Source organism: Panthera pardus, unplaced genomic scaffold, assembly GCF_024362965.1.
Source record: "Panthera pardus isolate Hobbes unplaced genomic scaffold, ASM2436296v1 HiC_scaffold_18, whole genome shotgun sequence".
NCBI classification, from domain to species: domain Eukaryota; kingdom Metazoa; phylum Chordata; class Mammalia; order Carnivora; family Felidae; genus Panthera; species Panthera pardus.
The window spans coordinates 2,033,101-2,053,074 of NW_026526743.1; the positions used below are offsets into that span (position 1 = coordinate 2,033,101).

At 53.8% G+C, this 19,974-nt stretch overlaps 1 protein-coding gene across 1 annotated transcript in view; it reads right to left on the reverse strand.

Annotated features, from left to right (window-relative positions):
- PRKD2 (protein kinase D2) overlaps positions 1-17,965 on the reverse strand; it is a 35,726-nt gene extending 17,761 nt beyond the window's left edge. Inside the window, 9 exon segments of the mRNA XM_019425902.2 lie at positions 547-664; positions 4,548-4,701; positions 4,781-4,858; positions 6,765-6,987; positions 7,084-7,238; positions 10,348-10,479; positions 14,759-14,897; positions 17,002-17,070; positions 17,073-17,965. Coding sequence (XP_019281447.2) covers positions 547-664; positions 4,548-4,701; positions 4,781-4,858; positions 6,765-6,987; positions 7,084-7,238; positions 10,348-10,479; positions 14,759-14,897; positions 17,002-17,070; positions 17,073-17,252 — 1,248 coding nt within the window. The 5' untranslated portion in view covers positions 17,253-17,965.
- Positions 17,966-19,974: the final 2,009 nt, after the last annotated feature.

Genomic DNA, 19,974 nt, shown 5'->3' on the forward strand with positions numbered 1-19,974 from the left:
GCCCCGCCCATTTCTAACTCCAGCCCCACCCCCACCTCATCCCCTTCTCAGATTGATCTCTCCTCTCCCTCCTTAGCTTCGGCTTCACCCCGCTTTGCCCCGCCCCATAACCCCTCTCTAACTTTAGGTCAGCCTCCAGCCTGGCTCCTCTGCCCCTAACCCTGCCCCACCCCTGTCTCCTGCCTGCCCCCCACTATAAGCCCTCCCGTTCCCTCCCTTCCAACTTCGCCCTACCTGGTACCACCCTATTATCCCACCCCCACCCCCCTTAATTACCTCTAGTTATGCTTCTAGCCCCGCCCAGCACCCCCTGCCCCCCCATCCCCTCCCTATAACCTTAACCCTTCTCGCCCCCCGCCCCAAACTCCAGCTTCCCGGTTCCCGATCCCATGCCCGCCCCCCAACCTTGTCCTTAGCCCTGCCTCTTCCCTGACTCCCAGGGCCCCTCCTCCCTCCCTCAGAACCATCCCTCCGGTCCAGCCCCGCCCCCTCAAGCGAATCTTGCCCCGCCCCCAACTCTAGCTCCGCCCCACCCCGCCCACTCACCAGCGTGTCCTTGTTGCTGTAATGAACCACCCAACCCTCGCGCAGGGTGGTGCTAGATTTCCGTGTCGTGTGTCGCACCGACTGCACTACCCTCATTAGAGGGATGTACCCCAAGGAGCTGAGGGGGAGGGGGGAGGAAGAGGCGAGATGTTACCAGTGGAAAATACCCATGAGCACCTGGGGCGGCGGGGCACATCTCTGGGCCGGCAGGAGTTGGGAGTTGGGGGCCACGCTTCGGTGGTTTCCAGGTTTCCCTTAAGGAGGAAGGGAACTCTTGAGAGGCCACATTAAAAGGCTGGCTTCGGAAGTCAGGCTGCCCGGCGTATCACCCAAGCTCTATGTGCCTCCGTTTCTCCGCCCGAAGGGGTTGTTGTGAGAAGTGAAAACCCTTTTAAGGGGTTGAGCACAGTGCTCGGCACACAGTGAGCCTCCAAAAAGTGCTAATCAGTATTGAGCCCGGTGATTGGGGAGCCAGCTGTGTAACACTGGGCAAGTGACTCAACCTCTCTGTGCCTCATTTGCCCTCATCTGTGCCCATGTTATTACTACAGAGGGAAAACGAAGGCCGAGAGAGATTAAGGGACACGCTCGACTCCAGAACCAACAACCCCTTGAGCCCTGCACTAAATCAGGATTCGGGTGGCCCTGGCACTTCCCTTTGCCTGAGACTTGGTTTCCTCATCTGTGAAACGGGCTGCCTCTCCCGACACCCCCACGCGGCCCAAGTCCATCAAGATCCAACTCTGACGCCCTGTTATTCTGTTGCTCAACACTCCCAGGAAACCCCTGGCAGAAAGAGAATTTGAACTTCCAGGCAGCTTGGGTCAGGTGGCACCAGCGAGAAACTCTCTTCAGCCATTGTGACCTGCATACCAACCCCCCCGCCCCTCTGGCCTGGTCTCCCACCCCATCCCTGCTCCAGCCACACCAAGCTCCGTGCTGTTCCTGGAACATGCTTGACGCTACCTCAGGGCCTTTGCACTTGCTGTTCCCTTTGCTTGGTAGGCTCTTCCACCAACTATCATCCACATGGCTCCCTTCCTCCCCTCCTTCAGATCTCTTCAAATGGCACCTCCTCAGAGAGCCCTCCCTTAGTGACCCAAACTAAAACAACATGTCTTCACTCTCTGCCCCCTCTCATTGCTTTATTTTTTATTTCCTTTTGATAGCAGTTATCGATACCTGAGGCTACGGATGTGTCTGTTTATTACCGGTCTCCCCAACTAGAGTGTCTGCTCTATGAGGCTGGAGAGTTTTACAGGCTTGGTTCACTGCTGTCATGCTTGGGAGTCCAGAACCCAGTAGGTGCTCATTAAATGTTTACCGACGCACCGTGGAAGTGGCTGACCACCTTCACTACCTTTATGCCGCCCCAGCCCTGTGGGGTGACGTCACAGCTCCTTTCCCTTACTCATTATTGGCCAAAGCCACTGAGGCTCAACCTTCTAGCCTAGAAGTGGGGACGGTGATCCTCGTGGTCCTTCTGGGAAGGATTTAGTTCAGGAACAAATGCTTCCCTCGCTGACGGTTTCAATCCACAGGTTACTCCTATTTACATGCGCATTACCGTATGAATGCAACGCATTAGTGATAGCGTATAAATATTATTCTAAAACATATGCAAAAGACTGAAAACATTTAAAAGATGAGACTAGGGGCGCCTGGGTGGCTCAGTCGGTTGAGCATCTGACTTTGGCTCAGGTCATGATCGCCTAGTCTGTGAGTTCAAGCCCCGCTTGACAGCTCAGAGCCTTGAGTCTGCTTTGAATTCTGTGTGTGTGTGTGTGTGTGTGTGTGTGTGTGCGCGCGCCCCTCCCCCGCTCACGCTCTCTCTCTCAAAAATAAACATTGAAAAAAAATGTTTAAGATGAGATTAAAAGTAAAGAGACACGGAAATGCAAATATCTTTCCCCAGGCTCCGGAAGGGATCACCACCACCCCCCCACCCTCTCTCAACCCCAGAGAAAATTCTTTAAAACCCCGTTTAAAAGCCAGCAAGAATCCGAAAATCACCCCGCGAGACAGGTGCCTTCATCGCCCCAGGAGGAAACGAAGGCACAGTCACAGACGTGACTGGCAGCGTAACTGGTGGACCTCCGACCTAGCCCTGGCGCTCGCAGCCTCTGGCGCCCTGTGCTTCCGGAACCCCGCCGCCTTCCTGCCCTCCTAGGCCCACAGGGGTTCCACACCCATGTATGAAGCCAGGCCCCGGCCTAGGCACCTGGAAAACGCACAAATATCCTTGCCCTCAAGCGCCCAGCGTAGAGTCCAATATATATATATGAATAGATATAGATAGTCCATGGGGCGCCTGGGTGGCTCAGTCGGTTAGGCGTCTGACTTGGGCTCAGGTCATGAATCTGCAGTTCGTGGGTTCAAGCCCGGCGTCGGGCTCTGTGCTGACGGCTCAGAGCCTGGAGCCTGCTTCCGATTCTGTGTTTCCCTCTCTCTCTGCCCTTCCCCGGCTCACCCTCTGTCTCTCTCTCTCTCTCAAAAGTAAATAAACATTAACAAAATTAAAAATAAATAAATAAATAAATACATACCGTCCAGGATAAATATGAATTCCTTTTATAATTTTAAAATGTATAATTAGGGGCGCCTCGGTGGCTCAGTTGGTTAAGCCTCTGCCTCTTGATTTTTGGGTCAGGTCACGATCTCACGGTTCGTGGGTTCGAGCCCCGCATCGGGCTCTGCCACCGTCTGGGCGGAGCCTGCTTGAAATTTTCTCTCTCCCTCTCTCTCTGCCCCTCCCCCACTCGCGCTTTTTTTTCTCTCTCTCACAATCTCTCTCTCAGAATAAATAAATACATTTATTAATTAAAATTTTTAAAAATGTATAATCGAGGGGCGCCTGGGTGGCGCAGTCGGTTGGGCGTCCGACTTCAGCCAGGTCACGATCTCGCGGTCCGTGGGTTCGAGCCCCGCGTCAGGCTCTGGGCTGATGGCTCGGAGCCTGGAGCCTGTTTCAGATTCTGTGTCTCCCTCTCTCTCTGCCCCTCCCCCGTTCATGCTCTGTCTCTCTCTGTCCCAAAAATAAATTAAAAACGTTGAAAAAAAAAATTAAAAAAAAAAAGTATAATCGAGCAATTTACTATTATTTTTTAGAGCTCCCATGCCAGAAGAAAGCCACTGCCTGTCAGGTCCCTGGGGATGGTTCTCCCCTTCCCCATTTTACAGATGGGAAGACTGAGGCACCAAAAGGGGAAGGGGCTTGTGCAGGCCGTACCAGTCAATCTGAGGCCAAAGTGGTTAAAAACAAATGGGTAGTTTTCTCTCTGAGAAGAGCTAACTTTAAAGTTTATTTATTTTGAGAGAGAGAGAGAGAGAGAGAGAGAGCACGTGAGCAGAGGAAGGGGAAGAGAGAGAGAATCCCAAGCCAGTTCCCACACTGTGAGCACAGAGCCCGACGTGCAGCTTCGGGGCTCAAACCCATGAACAGTGAGATGGTGACCTGAAACCAACTAAGCCACCCCGGCGCCCCAAGAAGAGCCAACATTTTTAACCCTTACTGCGTGCCAGGCACTATTTTAGGCACTTTGTTTGTATCCGTTGATTTTCTCCTTACAACAGTCCCCAAAGGTACGTACTAATTTATCCCCATCTTACTGGTGGGGAAACTGAGGCCCTAGGGAGGGTCGTCTCCTGCCTAAGGGTCACACAGCAGTCTGGTTCCAGACCCCCATGTTCTCATTCTTTGCACTGTCCCTTTGCAACACAGACTGTTTCTGGAAGGACCCGCCAGCGGCCGATCCCAGGGGCAATCCCCAGGGAGCGGGGCTAAGCAGCTGGGAGGCGGGAGTGTTTGACACTCTGCCTTTTGAACGGAAATGCAACCTGAATGAAAAGACGTGTCTGTGAAAACTTTTTTTTCAATACACATTATTCAAGAGAAAAGGTAACGTTGAAAAATAAAGGTGTGGGTGCCTAGCAGATTTACAGGGCGATGCCAACCCATTCTAGCGAGAGGAAGGGCCTTCCCCCGAGGGTGCGCTGGGTACCTCTGGGCCTCGCCTCCCTCGCCTTCCTCCTCCTCGCTGGCGTGGAGGGCATTTTCCGAGTGGGAGCCCGGGATGACCCCGGAGTCGTCGGATTCATCCATGAGGGAGCTCTTGTCAGCCTCGCTGTAGTCGCTGGCCTCATCCATCGGCACATCTAGGGGCACAGGGGCATCAGAGGGGCCTCCGCCCGGCCCTGCCCCCACCCCCTTCCCGCCCAGCCCACAGCCTCTCACCTCCGTTGATGAGTGCCTCCCCCAAGCAGTCGTTAGGGACGCGGGTGGCGCAGCGTTTGTGACAGTTAAACTTGCAGTCTGGTATGAGGACAGGGAACAAGTGGACAGGTGGCAGGGGAAAGAGAGGTCACCTGTAAGGGCTGAATCTTGACTCCTATCCCCCAGACCCAAAAGATGCTCCACTCGCTGTTTGGGGCAGGAAACGCAGCCGAACCTTCTCTGGCTATCCCTCTTTGAGCCGGTTTCCTTCTCAAATTCTAGAATGTAATAGGGTCTACCATTCCATGATTCTGGGCTTTGAACACTCAGGAAAGGGTTTCCCAACCTCTGGCACTAAGGATATTTTGGGCTGGATGATCCTTCCTTCCTTCCTTCCTCCCTCCCTTCCTTCCTTCCTTCCTTCCTTCCTTCCTTCCTTCCTTCCTTCCTTCCTTCCTCCCTCCCTTCCTCTCTCCCTCCCTTTCTTTCTTTCCTTCCTTCTTTCAATTCTAGATTTCTAAGACTCCAGATTTTGACATGCAAGTTTCTATAACTTGACACATCTACAATTCTACAGTTCTATGATTCTAGACTGCTGAGGCTCCTTGATGTCCAAGGTTTTAGGGTTTTCTATACATAAATTCTAGAATTCAGTGACTCTACAGTTCTGGACTGCAAAGACTCCAGAATCTGATGATTCCAAGGTTCCAGGATCCCATACACCTAAGATTCTAAACCTTAATGTTCTTATTGTTCTTTAGCTGTGTGCAGCTAAGATTCTGTAATGTTTTCGTTCCAATGAATCCTAGAATTGGACAGCTCTAAGTTTTTATGGATCTAGATTTCTGATTTTCTAGATTTTAGAATTCAAAGTTCCGTGTTCTAGATTTCTAGGACTCTAGGATCCCATGGTTCCCATGCGATGCTTCTAGGCTTCCATTATTCTCAAATCCGATGGTTGTAAAGTTCCAGTATTCTGAGAATCTATAATTTGGTAGTTCTAGGCTTTACGAACCTAAAGTTTCTGTGGTTCTTTTCGCTGAGTCCTACAGCCCAGAATTCCTGAAGCCTATGCTTCCAACATTCCATGGTTCTAGAATTCTCAAGATCTGCGATTTGAGAATTCCATGCGGGGCACCTGGGTGGCTCAGTCAGTTAAGCGGCCAACTTTCAGCTCAAGTCATGATCTCAAGGTTGATGAATTCCAGCCCCACGTCGGGCTCTGTGTTGACAGCTCAGAGTCTGGAGCCTGCTTCGGATTCTGTGTGTGTGTGTGTCTCTCTCTCTCTGCCCCTCCCCCACTCTTGCTGTCTCTCAAAAATAAATAAACATTAAAAAAAATTGTTTTAGGGGCACCTGGGTGGCTTGGTCGGTTAAGCGTCCCACTTCGGCTCAGGTCATGATCTCACAGTCTGTGAGTTCGAGCCCCGCGTCAGGCTCTGTGCTGACAGCTCAGAGCCTGGAGCCTGTTTCAGATTCTGTGTCTCTCTCTCTCTCTCTGCCCCTCCCCTGTTCATGCTCTGTCTCTCTGTCTCAAAAATAAATAAACGTTAAAAAAATTAAAAAAAAAAAATTGTTTTAATTCCATGCTAAGTGGCTTTATAAAGCTAAATTTCCAGGCTCTGAGCTATCAGCACAGAGCCTGACTCAGGGCTCGAACTTACCAGCTGTGAGATCAGGACCTGAGCTGAAGTCAGGAGCTTAACCGGCTGAGCCACCTAGCTGCCCCATTTTTTTTTTTTTTTTTTTTTTTAAGATTTTAAGTAATCTCCACACCCAACACGGGCCCCCAACTCACAACCCCGAGGTCAAGAGTCATGCGCCCTACCGCCTGAGCCAGCCAGGCACCCCCAGAATAGTGGGATTCTTATGGCCTGCTGGGAGCCCAGGGGAGAGAACCCCTAAGCTGCTAAGCCAGTGTATGTATGTGCCGAATGGGAGGTGGGGCGGGAGGGGGGCGTCTGACCCCTGACCCCGTCTGTCTCCCCGCGGGGGCCCCGCTGACCTTTGCACTGCAGGCCCTGGCGAAAGAGGCCTTTGAGGAGCTTCTTGCAAGCCTGGCAGACGGTGGGCCGGGTGTAGCTGTGGATGAGGAATGTGTGCGGCACCTTGACCTTGGAGAGCAGCATCTTGTCTAGCTCGATCGGGCGTCCCGTGTAGGAGGAGGCAGAAGAGGAGGAGGAGGAGGACGGGGGCCGGCGAGGCAGGAGCTCGGTGGTGCTCCGGCTCTATCGGTCAGCAAGACGGGAGGGACGCATTAGTGCCTGGGCCCTGTCACCCGCCCGGGCCACCGCCACCGGCCCGCCCACTCCCCAGCCCCTCACCAGCTCATCGGCCATGCAGGGCAGGGACTCAGAGGTGCTGAGGCGCACGGAATGGCCACTGGCCAGAGACGTGGACGACAGGCGGCGCTTGCGGGCCCCGCTGCAGTTGTTGGGGATGCTGAAGGCGCAGCGCTTGTGGTAGTTCAGTCCGCAGCCTGCGGGGGGCGCCAGACGATCAGAGACACGTTTCCACCAGGCCTGGGCTCTAACGCTCTGTTACCCCCCCCCCCCCCCGCCCTTCCTTTTCCGTGGATAGGAAATACAGTAGATCTCTCCGGAGGGCCCCCTGGTAGTGCCATTAAAGCCAATGAAAAGTTACAAGGACTCAATTCAGGTGGAACTGCTCCTGGCCTAGAAGGTTCTGGACCAGGCAAAGAACCGGGAGCGGGTGAGGTGCTCGCTGAGGGCCCAGGGCATGTGGATTGGGTCGTGGAAGAAGGGGGCCACAACCACGTGACCAGCGGCACAAACGAAGAGTGCACGAGCAAGGACTGTGTGTCTTCCTTATTCCGACATATGCGGACGCCAATATTTTGTTCTCTTCCTTCTATCCCCTCATCCCTTTTTTCATACGGAACGTGTACGAATGTGCCTGTCATCCTCGCGCGGGGACCATGCTCCTCGTGTCCGTATCGCTCCAATTCGCGGATGCTCGTTGCCAGAGCAAGCACTGTATTGGATGTAAGTTACAGTGTATTGGATGTAAGTTACAGGATAAGAAAGCAGAAGACTGAACAGCAGGAGGGCCTGGGGGGCTCAGGTCCGTCAAGCTCGGGGCTTCGGCTCAGGTCGTGATCTGGAGGTTCTGGAGGTTCATGGGTTCAAGCCCCGAGGGGGGGGGGGGCTCTGGGCTGATAGCCCAGAGCCTGGAGCCTGATCCGGATTCTGTGTCTCTCCCTCTGCCTCTCCCCCCCCCCCCCGCCCCGACTCTCTCAAAGAAAAAAAATTTTAATAAAAATAAATAAATAAAAATCCTCGTCCATGAAAGCCTGGACAGACTCAGCTTGTTTTCCTAAGAGGCTTCCCGAAGCCTTACTCTAGTACACCTCCAGTGACTCCAAATGATTCCAAGACGGCGCTCTGTTCTGGAGTGGAGAATGTTCCTCCCGCCTTTGGAAGCTCCTTGGGGAATGCTTCGTGAAGCCTGTCTTCTGGCAGCCCGGCGGTCATGGGCTTTCTCAAAGGTGGTGCTACCAGAAAAGCTTCAGGATGGCAAATGGCCGTTGTGCACAGGGAAACACTTTCCAGTGTTGACCTTTATTCACTCATGTCCTTCATTGGAATTTCAGAGTTTCATCCGTGATTCCGTGTGTGAGTATCAAGGTAGAATCAAACCCTCATCGGAAGGTGTCAAGTCTGACAGGAGCGCCTCACCTGCTCCTGGTTCTTTACCTGGCCCAGAACCTTCTAGGCCAGTAGCTGAGCTGATCTCATGGTTTGTGGGATCGAGCCCCGCGTCGATTGGGATTCTCTCTCTCCTTCCCCACACACGACTGTGTGTGTGAGCGCCCGCGTGGGCACTCTCTCTCAAAAATAAACGTTAAAGAAACCTTCCAGATGCCAGGACGTCAAGAGTTGGATATGGTGTCCTCAAAATAAATAAAAAAGCTTAAAAAAAAAAAAAAGGGTTGGATACGGTGTGTGCATGAGAGCAATATTGACAGCAGCTCTGAACGCACAGAATCGGTTTTCCGCAGGCCTGAGATGGCTCTTATCCGAAGAGTCCTTAAACGCCACAAGTCTATTTAGGGCTGCATGGTAACAACTCTGGTCCATTCGGTAGGTCATCTGGTGTTCCAGACTCTAGATTTCCATTTGAGCATGACAGCCGCAAAGCTGGAGATCCTTGGATGACGGAATATCGGAAAACATGCCTCTAATAGAGGCTCACGTTGAACAAACAATGGCGGGGCAGACAGTCTTCGAACAACGGATGGTCTTCCGCTGCTGTGTGTAGAGTCAAGGCGGGTATGTGACCTTCCTCTGCAGGCGGGGTGAGATCTCAACGCTCTTCCTCAGAAGCATCAAAGATAGGAAGAGTGGACCCGTGGAACTTGACACTCGGGCTTAACCTTGAGACATTTGGGCTAAAGGAACACTGTGTGTTCCTTTATTTATTTATTTTTTTAAGTATGATAAAATTAAAGACATGTGCATGGGTGCTTGTTGTAGACTGAACATGTGTCCACCCCTCCAATCTCATAGGATGATGCCCTAACCCGCAATGTGACTGTATTTGGAGATGGGCCTTTAAGGAGATAACTAACATTAAATGAGGCCATAAAGGTGGGGCCCTGATCCGAGGCAATTGGGGTCTTTTATAAAAGGAAGACCTTTCAGAAGTTGTGAGCACACGGCAAGATAGCAGCCATCTGCAAGCCAGGAAAAGGTCCTCACCAGGCACCAAACCCTGTCCGAAGCTTGATCTTAAACTTCCCCGCCTCTGGAACTCTGAGTTATAAATACGTGTTGTTTAAGCCAGTCGGCCTGTGGTATTTGGTTATGACAGCCCTGGCCCACTGAGGCGCCAAGTCAATAAGGACCGGACTGTGATGGTCAGGTGCCTGTGTCAAATTGGCTAGGTTAGCATCCTCGGTAATTCCGACACGAATGTAGGGACTCCTGGTAAAGGTGTTTGGTGGATGTGAATCAAGTCGGCAATCGGATGACTTGAAGTGAGGGAGAGTGTCCTAGTTAGGCTGGGTGGGCCCGTTTCCCTCCGTAGAAAGGTTTGAAAAGCAGAAGTGAGATCTCTCAGATGAAGAAATTCTGTCAGTGAACAGCAGTTTCAGCTTCTGCCTGCCCTTCCTGACCGGCTGCCCTATGGATTTCAGAGTTGCTTAGCCAGCCTCCCCCTGACAGGGGCTTACAATTCCCCTACTGGAATTCCTTCCAAATATCCCTTAATATGTACCTCCTACTGGCGGTTTCTCTGGTCGATCCCAGTTGCAGGCTCCGCCTTCTTCCCCCCCCCCCACCCCCCGCGCACATTCCCCTTTTCCTCTCCCACGCTCCTCCCCCTTTTACCTCTCCCTCGGAGCTCCACCTCTCAGGCTCCTCCTCCGGAGCTGAGCCCCACCCCAGACCCCGCCCCTCGCCCAAGCCCCGCCTCCCACCCCACCTCCTGTTCCTCCCCCATGCGGTGCCTCCCGGCCCTTGCCTCTGCCCCCCGAGCCCCGCCTCCTACACCTGAACCCCACCCCAGCCCCACCCTCCTGCCCGCCCCCTACCCCTTGGCCCCGCCTCCAGCCCCTCTCCCCTCACCATCACACTTGAGGCCCTGGCGCACAAGGCCGAAGAGCATCTCCCCGCAGTGATCGCAGAAGGCAGGCGCTCGGTAGGAGTGAACGGTGAGGGCGTGGGGGCGGATCTGGAAGTCCTCGAAGGTGGCCGAAGCTGCAGGCAGCAGGGGGAGGCGGAAGATTGAGCCGGGGCAGCGGAGGCTGTAGGGTCCTGGGTTTCTCACAGTCCTCCCGGCTGCAAGGCTTCATCTTGCCTGCCTTCATTCATTTACTCGCATACTACACTCTACCTGGGTTCAAATCCCAGTTTCACCACCGGGGCACACACCTATGCCAGGGACTGGGGAGGCGTTGAGCGGATACAGAGATTCAGTTTTGCAAGATGAAAACACTCCTGGAGACTGTTGCAGGGAAGCGTGAATGTAACTAACACTACTGAACAGGAGACGCACAAATGGTTAACACAGTAAATTTATGTTACGAATATTTCACAGTTAAACATTTTTAAATCAAATTTAAAAGTACAGATGCCTAAGTCTCATCCTCAGAGTCTGCGATCTACTTGGTCTAGGATAGAGCTCGAGCCTCAAGAGAAAAAACAAATACCTATGTATCTCAATGTCCTCATCTTTAAAAGGGAAATCCAACAGGAGCGCCCAGGTGGCTCAGTTGTTTAAGCTTCGGACTCTTCGATTTCCGGTCAGGTCGCGATATCACAGTTCGTGAGTTAGAGCCCCGCATTGGGACTCTGGGCTGAGAGCCCCCCGGCCTGTTTGGGATGCTGTCTCCCTCTCTCTCTCTGCCCCTTCCCCGCTTGCTCTCTCTCTCTCAAAATAAATTAAAATAAATAAATAAACTTTAAAATGGAAATCCAACAAACATTCACCGAGTATTGTCCTAGGTGCTAGGGACACCACATAGAACAAAACAAACTCCCTTCCTAGCCTCTAGTAAGCGGGGGCAGACCCCCAAAATAAAGAAAATATAAATATTCCTATTTAACAATCACCCAATCTAGCAGTTACCTTGTGCCAGGCACTGCGCCAAGTATTTTAAAATACTAACAAATTCAGGGGCACCTGGGGGGGCTCGGTCGGTTGAGACTCTTGACTTTGGCTCAGGTCATGATCTCACTGCGTCGTGCCTAGGGCTCTGTGCTGACAGTGGGGAGCCTGCTTGGGATTCTCTCTCCCTCTCTCTCTGCCCTCTCCTGCTGGTACTCTCTCCCTCTCTATCAAATAAATAAACAAACTTAAAAAATAAAATAAAAGAATGAATTCAGTTGTCTCAAGAGCCCTGGAGATACATCCTGCCATTGTCCCCATTTTCCAGATGAGAAGATGGCAGCACAGAGAGGTCAAACAACTTGCCCAAGGTCACACAGCTTGCAAACTGTGGAACTTGAAATCGAACGCAGGCCAGTGCAGCTCCAAAGTTCATGCTTTTAGCACTGTGCTTACTTCCTCGCTGAACTGTGTAACTAATAAAGTATACAGCTTGTGCCAACTATGCTCAAATAATTAAAAAAACAAACTGTCAAGCAATTGTTTCCTATCTCAATAACGGGACAAATATTTATTGAGGACCAACATGAGTTGCGGGCTCTGGTTTTCCCTAGCATAAAATTACATATAAATACACACACACACACACACACACACACACACACACACACATATATATATACACACATATATATGTATATGTGTGTATATATATATATAGCAAATTATGTATATATGTTTATACAATATCTATATCCCAGAAATAAGTTACAACTACTCTCTCTCTCTTTCTATATATATATATGTATACACACACACACACACACACACACACACACACACACACACATACACACACACATACAGCAGGCCAGAAGTCAATAAGTGCTTAGGAGAAAAATTAAGCAGGGAAGGGAGATAGGGAAGGTGTAAGTGTTACAATGTTAAACAGGTGATTGAGGAAGGCCTCCTTCAGAAGGTGTCATTAGGGCAAAAAGGAGGCAAGGGTAGGAACCACGCAGGTGTCTAGGAAAGAACATGCCCAGTATCATAATAGTATTCTTTATAGATTCATTTTTAAATAATTTTTTGTTTATTTATTTCTTTTGAGAGAGACAGAGAGAGAGAGAGAGCGTGAGCTGGGAGGGGGAGGAGAGGGAGAGGGAGAATCCCAAGCAGGCTCTGCAGAGTCGGCCCAGAGCCCAACTTGGGGCTCAAACTCACAAAACCGTGAAATCATGACCTAAGGCAAAATCAAGAGTTTTACACTTAACCGACTGAGCCATCCAGGTGCCCTGTTTATAAATTCTTTCTTAAGGGCTAAATGAATATATGGAAAGCATTGAAAACACTGTTCTTTTATTATTATTATTTAAGATTTTGTTTTTAAGTAATCTCTACACCCAATGTGGGGCTCGAACCCACAACCCTGAGATCAAGAGTCACATGTTTTACTGACTGAGTCAGTCAAGCACACCGTATTTTTTTTTTTACGTTAACAAAATTTTTTCTTTTTTTTTAAGTAGGGGCTTGAACTCACAACCCTGAGATTAAGACCTGAGCTGAGATCAAGAGTTGGATGCTTAACTGACTGAGCCACCCAGGGCAGGGGCCCCTTAAGTTTTTTAAATTAAAAAAAAAAACTTTTTTTAATTTTTTTTTAACGTTTATTTTATTTTTGAGACAGAGAGAGACAGAGCATGAACGGGGGAGGGTCAGAGAGAGGGAGACACAGAATCCGAAACAGGCTCCAGGCTCTGAGCCGTCAGCACAGAGCCCAACGTGGGGCTTGAACTCACGGAGCGCGAGATCGTGACCTGAGCCGAAGTCGGCCGCTTAACCGACCGAGCCACCCAGGCGCCCCTAAAGGTTCATTTTTAAAATAACTCTCATTCTCTTTCCTACCCCTGCCCCACTCCCGAAATTCAGTCTAATATTGAGCTATTTTCCTTGTTATTGTGTGACAGAAAGGGGACTCTCTTCTGTGTGCCAAGTACCGTTTACATACTCCGGGTAAAGCTATGAACAAGACAGATTTACACCCCACTCTCGGGGAGCTGACATTTTTCGGGGAGACAGGCAAAAAACATGCACACACAAATAAACAAGGGAATTTCAGACACTGGAAGAAATGGCACTTAAGCTCAGATCCAAATAACAAGAAGGAGGTAGCTGTGAGAAGACAGGGCAGGGAGGGAGGCACAGAGGACAAGTGCACAGACCCAGAGACGGGGGACAGCTTGGCTTGCTCAAGGGACAGAGAACAGGCCAGCTCCGCCAGATCAAAGAAAAGTGAGGACAGTGTAACAGATGAATTTGGGAAATTGGCAGGGGCCAGATCATGGACACCCTTAAGACCATTTTAGGAGAGTACACATTTTATTCCAAGGGTAATGGGGAGCCATGGGAGGATTCTGAGCAGCCAAGTGTCATGATCTGACTTATGAGCTACTCCAACAGTCTGGGCAGGAGGTGACGGCCTCATGGACTAGAGGAGGTAGTAAGAAATGGACTCAGGATGGGGCGCCTGGGTGGCTCAGTGGGTTAAGGGTATGACTTCGGCACAGGTCACGATCTCAAGGTTCGTGAGTTCGAGCCCCGCGTCGGGAGTCCCGAGCCTACTTCGGATTCTGTGTCTCCCTCTCTCCCTGCCCCTCTCCGCTCATGCTCTGTCTCTCTCAAAAATAAATAAACATTAAAAAAATTCGTTTTTTAATGCGAACGGCTAGTGGGTAGCTAAGTTCCGGCTGAAAATACAGGTGACCACACTACACCTAACCCCGCAGAGTCTGATTCCATTTAGCATTTCACGGGGGGCGGGCGGGGGGAGGCATGGATAGACAAGGACACATCTCAAGTGCGCGGCTCAGTGAATGGTCAGACTGCACACACCCCGTCACCAACATCTTGATAAATAATGGAAGTTGGAATCAGTCCCCAGAAATCTCCCTCCTGGCCCACACTCTATCTTCTCCGGAGGCACCCACGTTCCTCCCTCCTAACACCATATAGCGATCGCATCCGTCTCGGTGCTTCCTCGAGGAAATGATAACATACGTAGTCTGATGTCTAGCGTCTTTCAGCTTTCGGCATTAGGAAGTGCGAGATTCACTGATGTTGCTGGGGTACCCGCACAATATATTTACTCCTTCCCAGGCCGCACAATATATTTACTCCTTCCCAGGCCGTGGTTTGTAAAAGCTCCAGAGGGGACTCTAATTTGCAACCAGGGCTTGGAACCACTGGCCCCCGACTTTAAGAAGCAGGTTTCTGGGCCCACCTCTCCCTTTCCCTCCTCCAGATGTCCCGTCTCACCTCTATCCGTTCCCCGCTCTACACACACACACACACACACACACACACACACACTGCGCCCCGTCCCCACCCCCAGCTACAGGCTGCGCCCATAGGGGGGCCTCCACCGCTCACCCGACAGCACCACCTCCACCAGGTCGCCCTCCTGGATGTCTCCAACTGAGCGCACCAGCTGCAAGAGGTTGGCCGACGTGGGGTCATGTTTGAAGAGAAGGATCTTGTCGTAAAGGCCGTAGAAGCCACACTCGGGGAACTGAGGGGCGGGAGAGGGAGGCGGTGACCGAGAAAGGCTCCCCGAGCTGCCTTCAGCGGCGGTCTGGAACGCTCCCAGGGCAGGGCCGGCTGCTTCCCCCGGAAACAGAGACCCCGCAGCCCTGGCTTCCTGCCTGCTCCCTCCCCGATGCAGCTCGAGGCTCAGGCGGGCGGGGTGCCAGGGCCCCAGGTGTGCTGGGAGACAGCACCGCTGACAGAGTTTGGTGGCCGGACAGAGAAACTAGGGTGGGAGGGAGAGTGGCTCTGGGAGGGTGGGCATCTAGAGTTTTCCAGGGGGGCGGGTGGGTGTGTGCGGTGAGGGGCTAAGCGAACACCCGCTCCTTTACTCTCCCCGCCTCCCCAGCTTCCTTCCTGGATCTATTGTCCCTGTTACCTGGCTCCAAGCCCAGCACTAGGGTGGGGCCAGCTGGAAGAAGGGGATTTAGGACATCTGGGGGGTGCGGGGGTGGCGGCAGGAAGGCTAGGGCTCAAGGGAGCTGGAGGTAGGGAGGGTGCCCCCCCCACCCAACGCCCAAAGGACCCAGGTGTCCCAGTCCCTAGCTTGGGCTGGTTGGTTGCTGGGGTGGGGGGGGGGGACAGGAAATGAAACCTGGTAGAACAGAAAGTGAAACAGCCCAGGTGGGGCAGCTGGAAAGAAGGGAAGGGACGTGCCACACCTGGACAGAGAAGGCACAACAAAACGGGGGTGAGGCCTGAGGGAGTAGGCAGAAGATGTGAGCGCCCCCCCACCCCCCGACAAATCACCCCCAGGGGGCAATCTGCCCTCCAACCTATCCCACCCCCACCCAGTTTTCTCACAGAGCCGCTGAGTTGGGTGTGAAAACTAGGCCTCTGGGTTTGGGGATTGGGTGGGGGGTGAAGGAAGCCCCATGTGTTCTTGTCTGCTGGGAGAGGGTTCAGGTGACAGGGCCTAGGCCCTGGCTGCTTGGTCGGGTAGGTGGGGGGGGGGGGGGCGGGGGGGAGAGGGGGCTTTCTCTAGGTGTCAGTTGCCTTGTCTGTAAAATGGGGGAGTTGGCTCAGTTCCTGAGGTTTCTCGGAAGCCCAAAGAATTCATTATCAGGGGTCTGAGAAGATTCTGGAACGTGGACATTTTGGGATTCCAACATGCTCACATGATAGTATTATATACATCTATCTCAGGTTCGAACATATTCTATGTTTGAGGATTTCACCACCCCAGAGTAGCACGGTCTGGTATTTTCATGTTCTAGGAATCTAATACACGAGGATTCTAGTGTTTGAATATTTTACCATTAGGATTGCAACAACCCAGCATTCCAAAAGTCTAACATGTTCACAGTCTAGGATTCCAGCAGCCCAGGAATCTAATATTCTAACATTTTTACAGTCTCGAACTCCAACAACAGAGAATCCCACTATCCTAACTTTTGACGTTCTAGAATTCACGCCTTGAGTGCCACCTGATTCCCTCTCGGCCCGTGATCCCCAGCTTCTCACCGAGGTAAGGCTGGGGTTGGGGAAGGCCTGTTTTAATAGGCCAGTATCAGACCTGAGGAGTGGGGACAGAGTCCCCAGAGCTTCTGGGGCTTCCAAAGAGGTGCTGGCCCCACCACACACATCTCAGGCCTGGGGGAGGGCAGCGATTGGGCTCTGAGACCTCACTTACCCCACGGCAGCTAGCGCAAGAGCCCACACCCACACGTGTCACCCGATAGCCACAGCCAGTGCGGCTTGGATTTCTACTGTTTCCACCAAATGGGAGGTCGGGGATGGGCTTGAATGCGGAGGTCCCCCATCTGCTCACCCCGCCGGCCCCTTCCTTCCCACTCTACACCCAGCTGGCCTCTCCCTTCCTCCCTGCTGGCTGCAGAAAACAACAACATACAGGGACACGCAACTTGGGGAGACCTTTGGAGCACCCCACCCCTGCCCTGGCCTCCCTCAAAAGGAGAGTGGGGTGAGGAGGCAACTGGGGGCTAAATGCCCCACCCCCACCTCCCAGTCGCCCAAGGTTCAATCGTCCTTCTTCTCCCTCCCCTATGCCGGGCTCCAGGCCACCTCTGGCAGCGCCCCGCCCCCTGCAGACCTCTCCCCAAGGTGGATGAGAAACGCTGCACCCTCACCTTCTGGTCCACGATGGAGCAAGCCAGCTGCTTCACGTGGGCCAGCTCGGAGGCGGTGGGCAGCAGCACGGCAGCAGCACAAACTCGCGGGTCAGCCCGATCTGGATGTGGAAGGAGACCCCGGAGCTCGGAGCTGGGATCTGGGCCAGCTGCGGTGGCGGCGACTGCAACTCCAAGCCGCCGGGGGGCGGAGGAGACCCAGGCCCGGGAGAGCCTGGGAGCCCGGCGAGATGGGAGGGGGGGGCGGCCATAGGGGAGAGGCCCGGGACCGGCCGCCCGGCGCCCACCCGGGATCCGGCTGAAGGAGTCCGGGGACCCCGGGTCACTGGATCCAAGGGAGCTCGTAAGCTGGTAGCGGGAGTGCGGGGATCCCGGGGCTACGAGAAAAGAAACCTAGCAGGTTGAGGGCACTCGAGGATGGCGGGACCCTGGGAAATTAGAGAAGGGTGATCCAGTGGATCAGACGCCCGGGAATCATAAAGGAGAGATCTAATGGTTTGAGGCACCCAGAGATTGAGAGATTCTAAGAAATCAAGAAAACCTAGCAGGTCGGGATCTCAGGGATCAGGAGAGCCCAGGATCCAGAGGCCCCTTGGGGAGAGAAAGGCTTGAGAAGAGAGCGGGCGGAGGGGGTGGGGGGGAGATCGCAGAATCCAATGGCTCTAAGAAGAGGATCCAATTAAGAAGGGGGCCCGAGGGGATTCACCAGACCCTGGGGGTGGAGGACAGGAGTCTCTGAGTCGGGGATCGAGTGGATCCCAGGGATCCGACGGGCCCAGGGATGGGCAAAGGGATCCTGAGGGCCGGGGTACTAAGGAGGGAATCTCACGGGTCTCAGAAGTTGGAGAAAAGTTCGGTCGGGGGCCGTGGAGAAGGGGGCGTTCCCAGCGGCGGTGGAGGGGGCGGGGGGGGGGGGCAAGGGAGGGTCGCCCGGCGCCGGGCGCCGGTGGCTCTTTTTCCCCCTCCAAAGTTTAACTCCGCGGCTGCGGCCCAGGAGGAAGTGTCCGGAGCGATGGCGCAGTCGGCCAATCCGCGCGGGCCTCGGTGACGTCGAGATGGGCGGAGCCTGTCGAGGGGCCGGGGGCGGAAGGAGAGGGCGGGCCCCGCACCTCCGAGTGGGGGCGTCACCTGCCCCTCCTGCCCCTGTCCGGGAGTCTGGGTGCGAGATGCAGGGCAGGGCAGGGATCCGGGACCGATTCCTACCCCCCAACACACCCGAGTCTAGAAAGTTAACTATTCCCAGAGTTGGAGAGGAGGGGCGAGCCACCCTCATCCCCGCCACAGGTCGCGGGGGCCCGGGCTGAGGAGGCGCCTGGCCCTTTAAGGAAGGGGGCCCGTCTAGCCTGGCCGGCATCCGGCGCCCACCGCAGGGGAAAGGGTGGGAAACTGGTGTCAGGTCCAGCCCGCTCCGGGATCTCTGAACTCGGTCCGCCTCTTCTCAGATCGTCGTCCTCCCCACCCCTACCCCACCCCGCCCAGGAGAGGGTGTGCTGTAGAGACCCCCCCCCCCCCACAAGCCGCTACACAAGTGGGAAGGCAGAGGTCTCCAGATGGGCAGAAGGACCCTGACTCATGTCTGTCTCTGGCAATCTTGGCAAGGTGCATGGAGAAACCTGGAGGGGCTGGAGCTGGATTATCTGTGCAGGGAGAGTCAGACCCAGGGGCGACAGAGAAGGGATGTAGTTTCCTTTAATCAGCTCGCCACTCCGCCCCAGCCCTCAGGACTGGAGAGCCACAGACCGGGAGTTGGGGGGGGGTGGGTTGCCTGAAAGGGCCATAGCAACCTGGGAAGACAACACCCCCACCCCCACCTCATAGAGGGAGAACAGTTTGTTCCCCTGGGGGAACTGTGCATGTGTCTGTGTGCCTTTAGGTGAGTGGCTTCCCCTCTCTGGGCCTGTTTCTCCATCTGTTAGGTGGGACAGTGATAGGACTGACCCCAGAGGGTCTTTGTGGGGATTAATGAGGTTGTATGATGGCCCTGGCACACAGCTGAGGTTCAGTAGGTGGTGGCCATCACTGTAATTTGCACAAATAAAGGGGTAGGCATCTCGAGCACTCAGGGGTTAAGTAGAGTATGTTCATTCAGTCAGTCGTCTCGGGAAGCATTGAATGCTGGCCTACTATGTGCCAAGCTTGTCCTAAAACAGTTCCTCCAGCCTGTTTAGGAGCGATTCAGACTCGATTTCTCTTCCCCAGCTAAGAAGAAGAGTGGCTGCCATTAGTTTACGTTCAGGAAACAGAACCCCCCATGGGGCATTAAGACTCGTCCGAGATCACCACTGAAGCTGCTACCGCCCCCATCCCCTTCACCGAAGGTTCAAGGCCTGGCTTTGAGCTCCAAGACATCCCAGTAGAGATGGGCCACCTGCCCGCCTGCGTTCCAGACCAGCAGGGCTGGCTGGGGCTGGGGGCCTCGAGACGGGCCCCCCTTCCTGGTGAAGGGCTGCCAGGGGCAGCTGAGGTCGTCGGTACAGTAGCGACTGCCACCACATCCGGGGGCTGGGCCGGCTGGGGCTGGGGAAGGAAGGAAGTCTGAGGCTGGAGTGAAAACCCAAACCACCACCTGGGGAAGCTGCTCAGAGCCCAGAGGGATGAGGGGTGAACAAGGCCACGTGGAGCTCACAGTTAGGCTCCTGTCAGTGTCACCTGATGGCCATCTGCCAACCTGCATCCTTCTTCAAGCGTTCCCAGGGCCCCGACAGGAGCCAGGTCCTACTGTGGGCACTGGGGCACAGCCCTTGACCACCCAGGGGGTGGGCGTTAGCGTTGGGCGCGTTGTACAGACCGTGCCGAGGGCCAGGGGTGTGCAGAGGGAGTCCCACAGGACTGGGTACAAATTCTGATGGCCTTCTGGAGGCCCTGAGCAGCCCCCCGCCCGCACCCCGTTTTCTGTAACTTGGTCTAACGATCCCACTTTTGGAGGGTGTCGTGAGGACCCAGTGAAATAGCACGTGAGGAACTTGGCGTGGC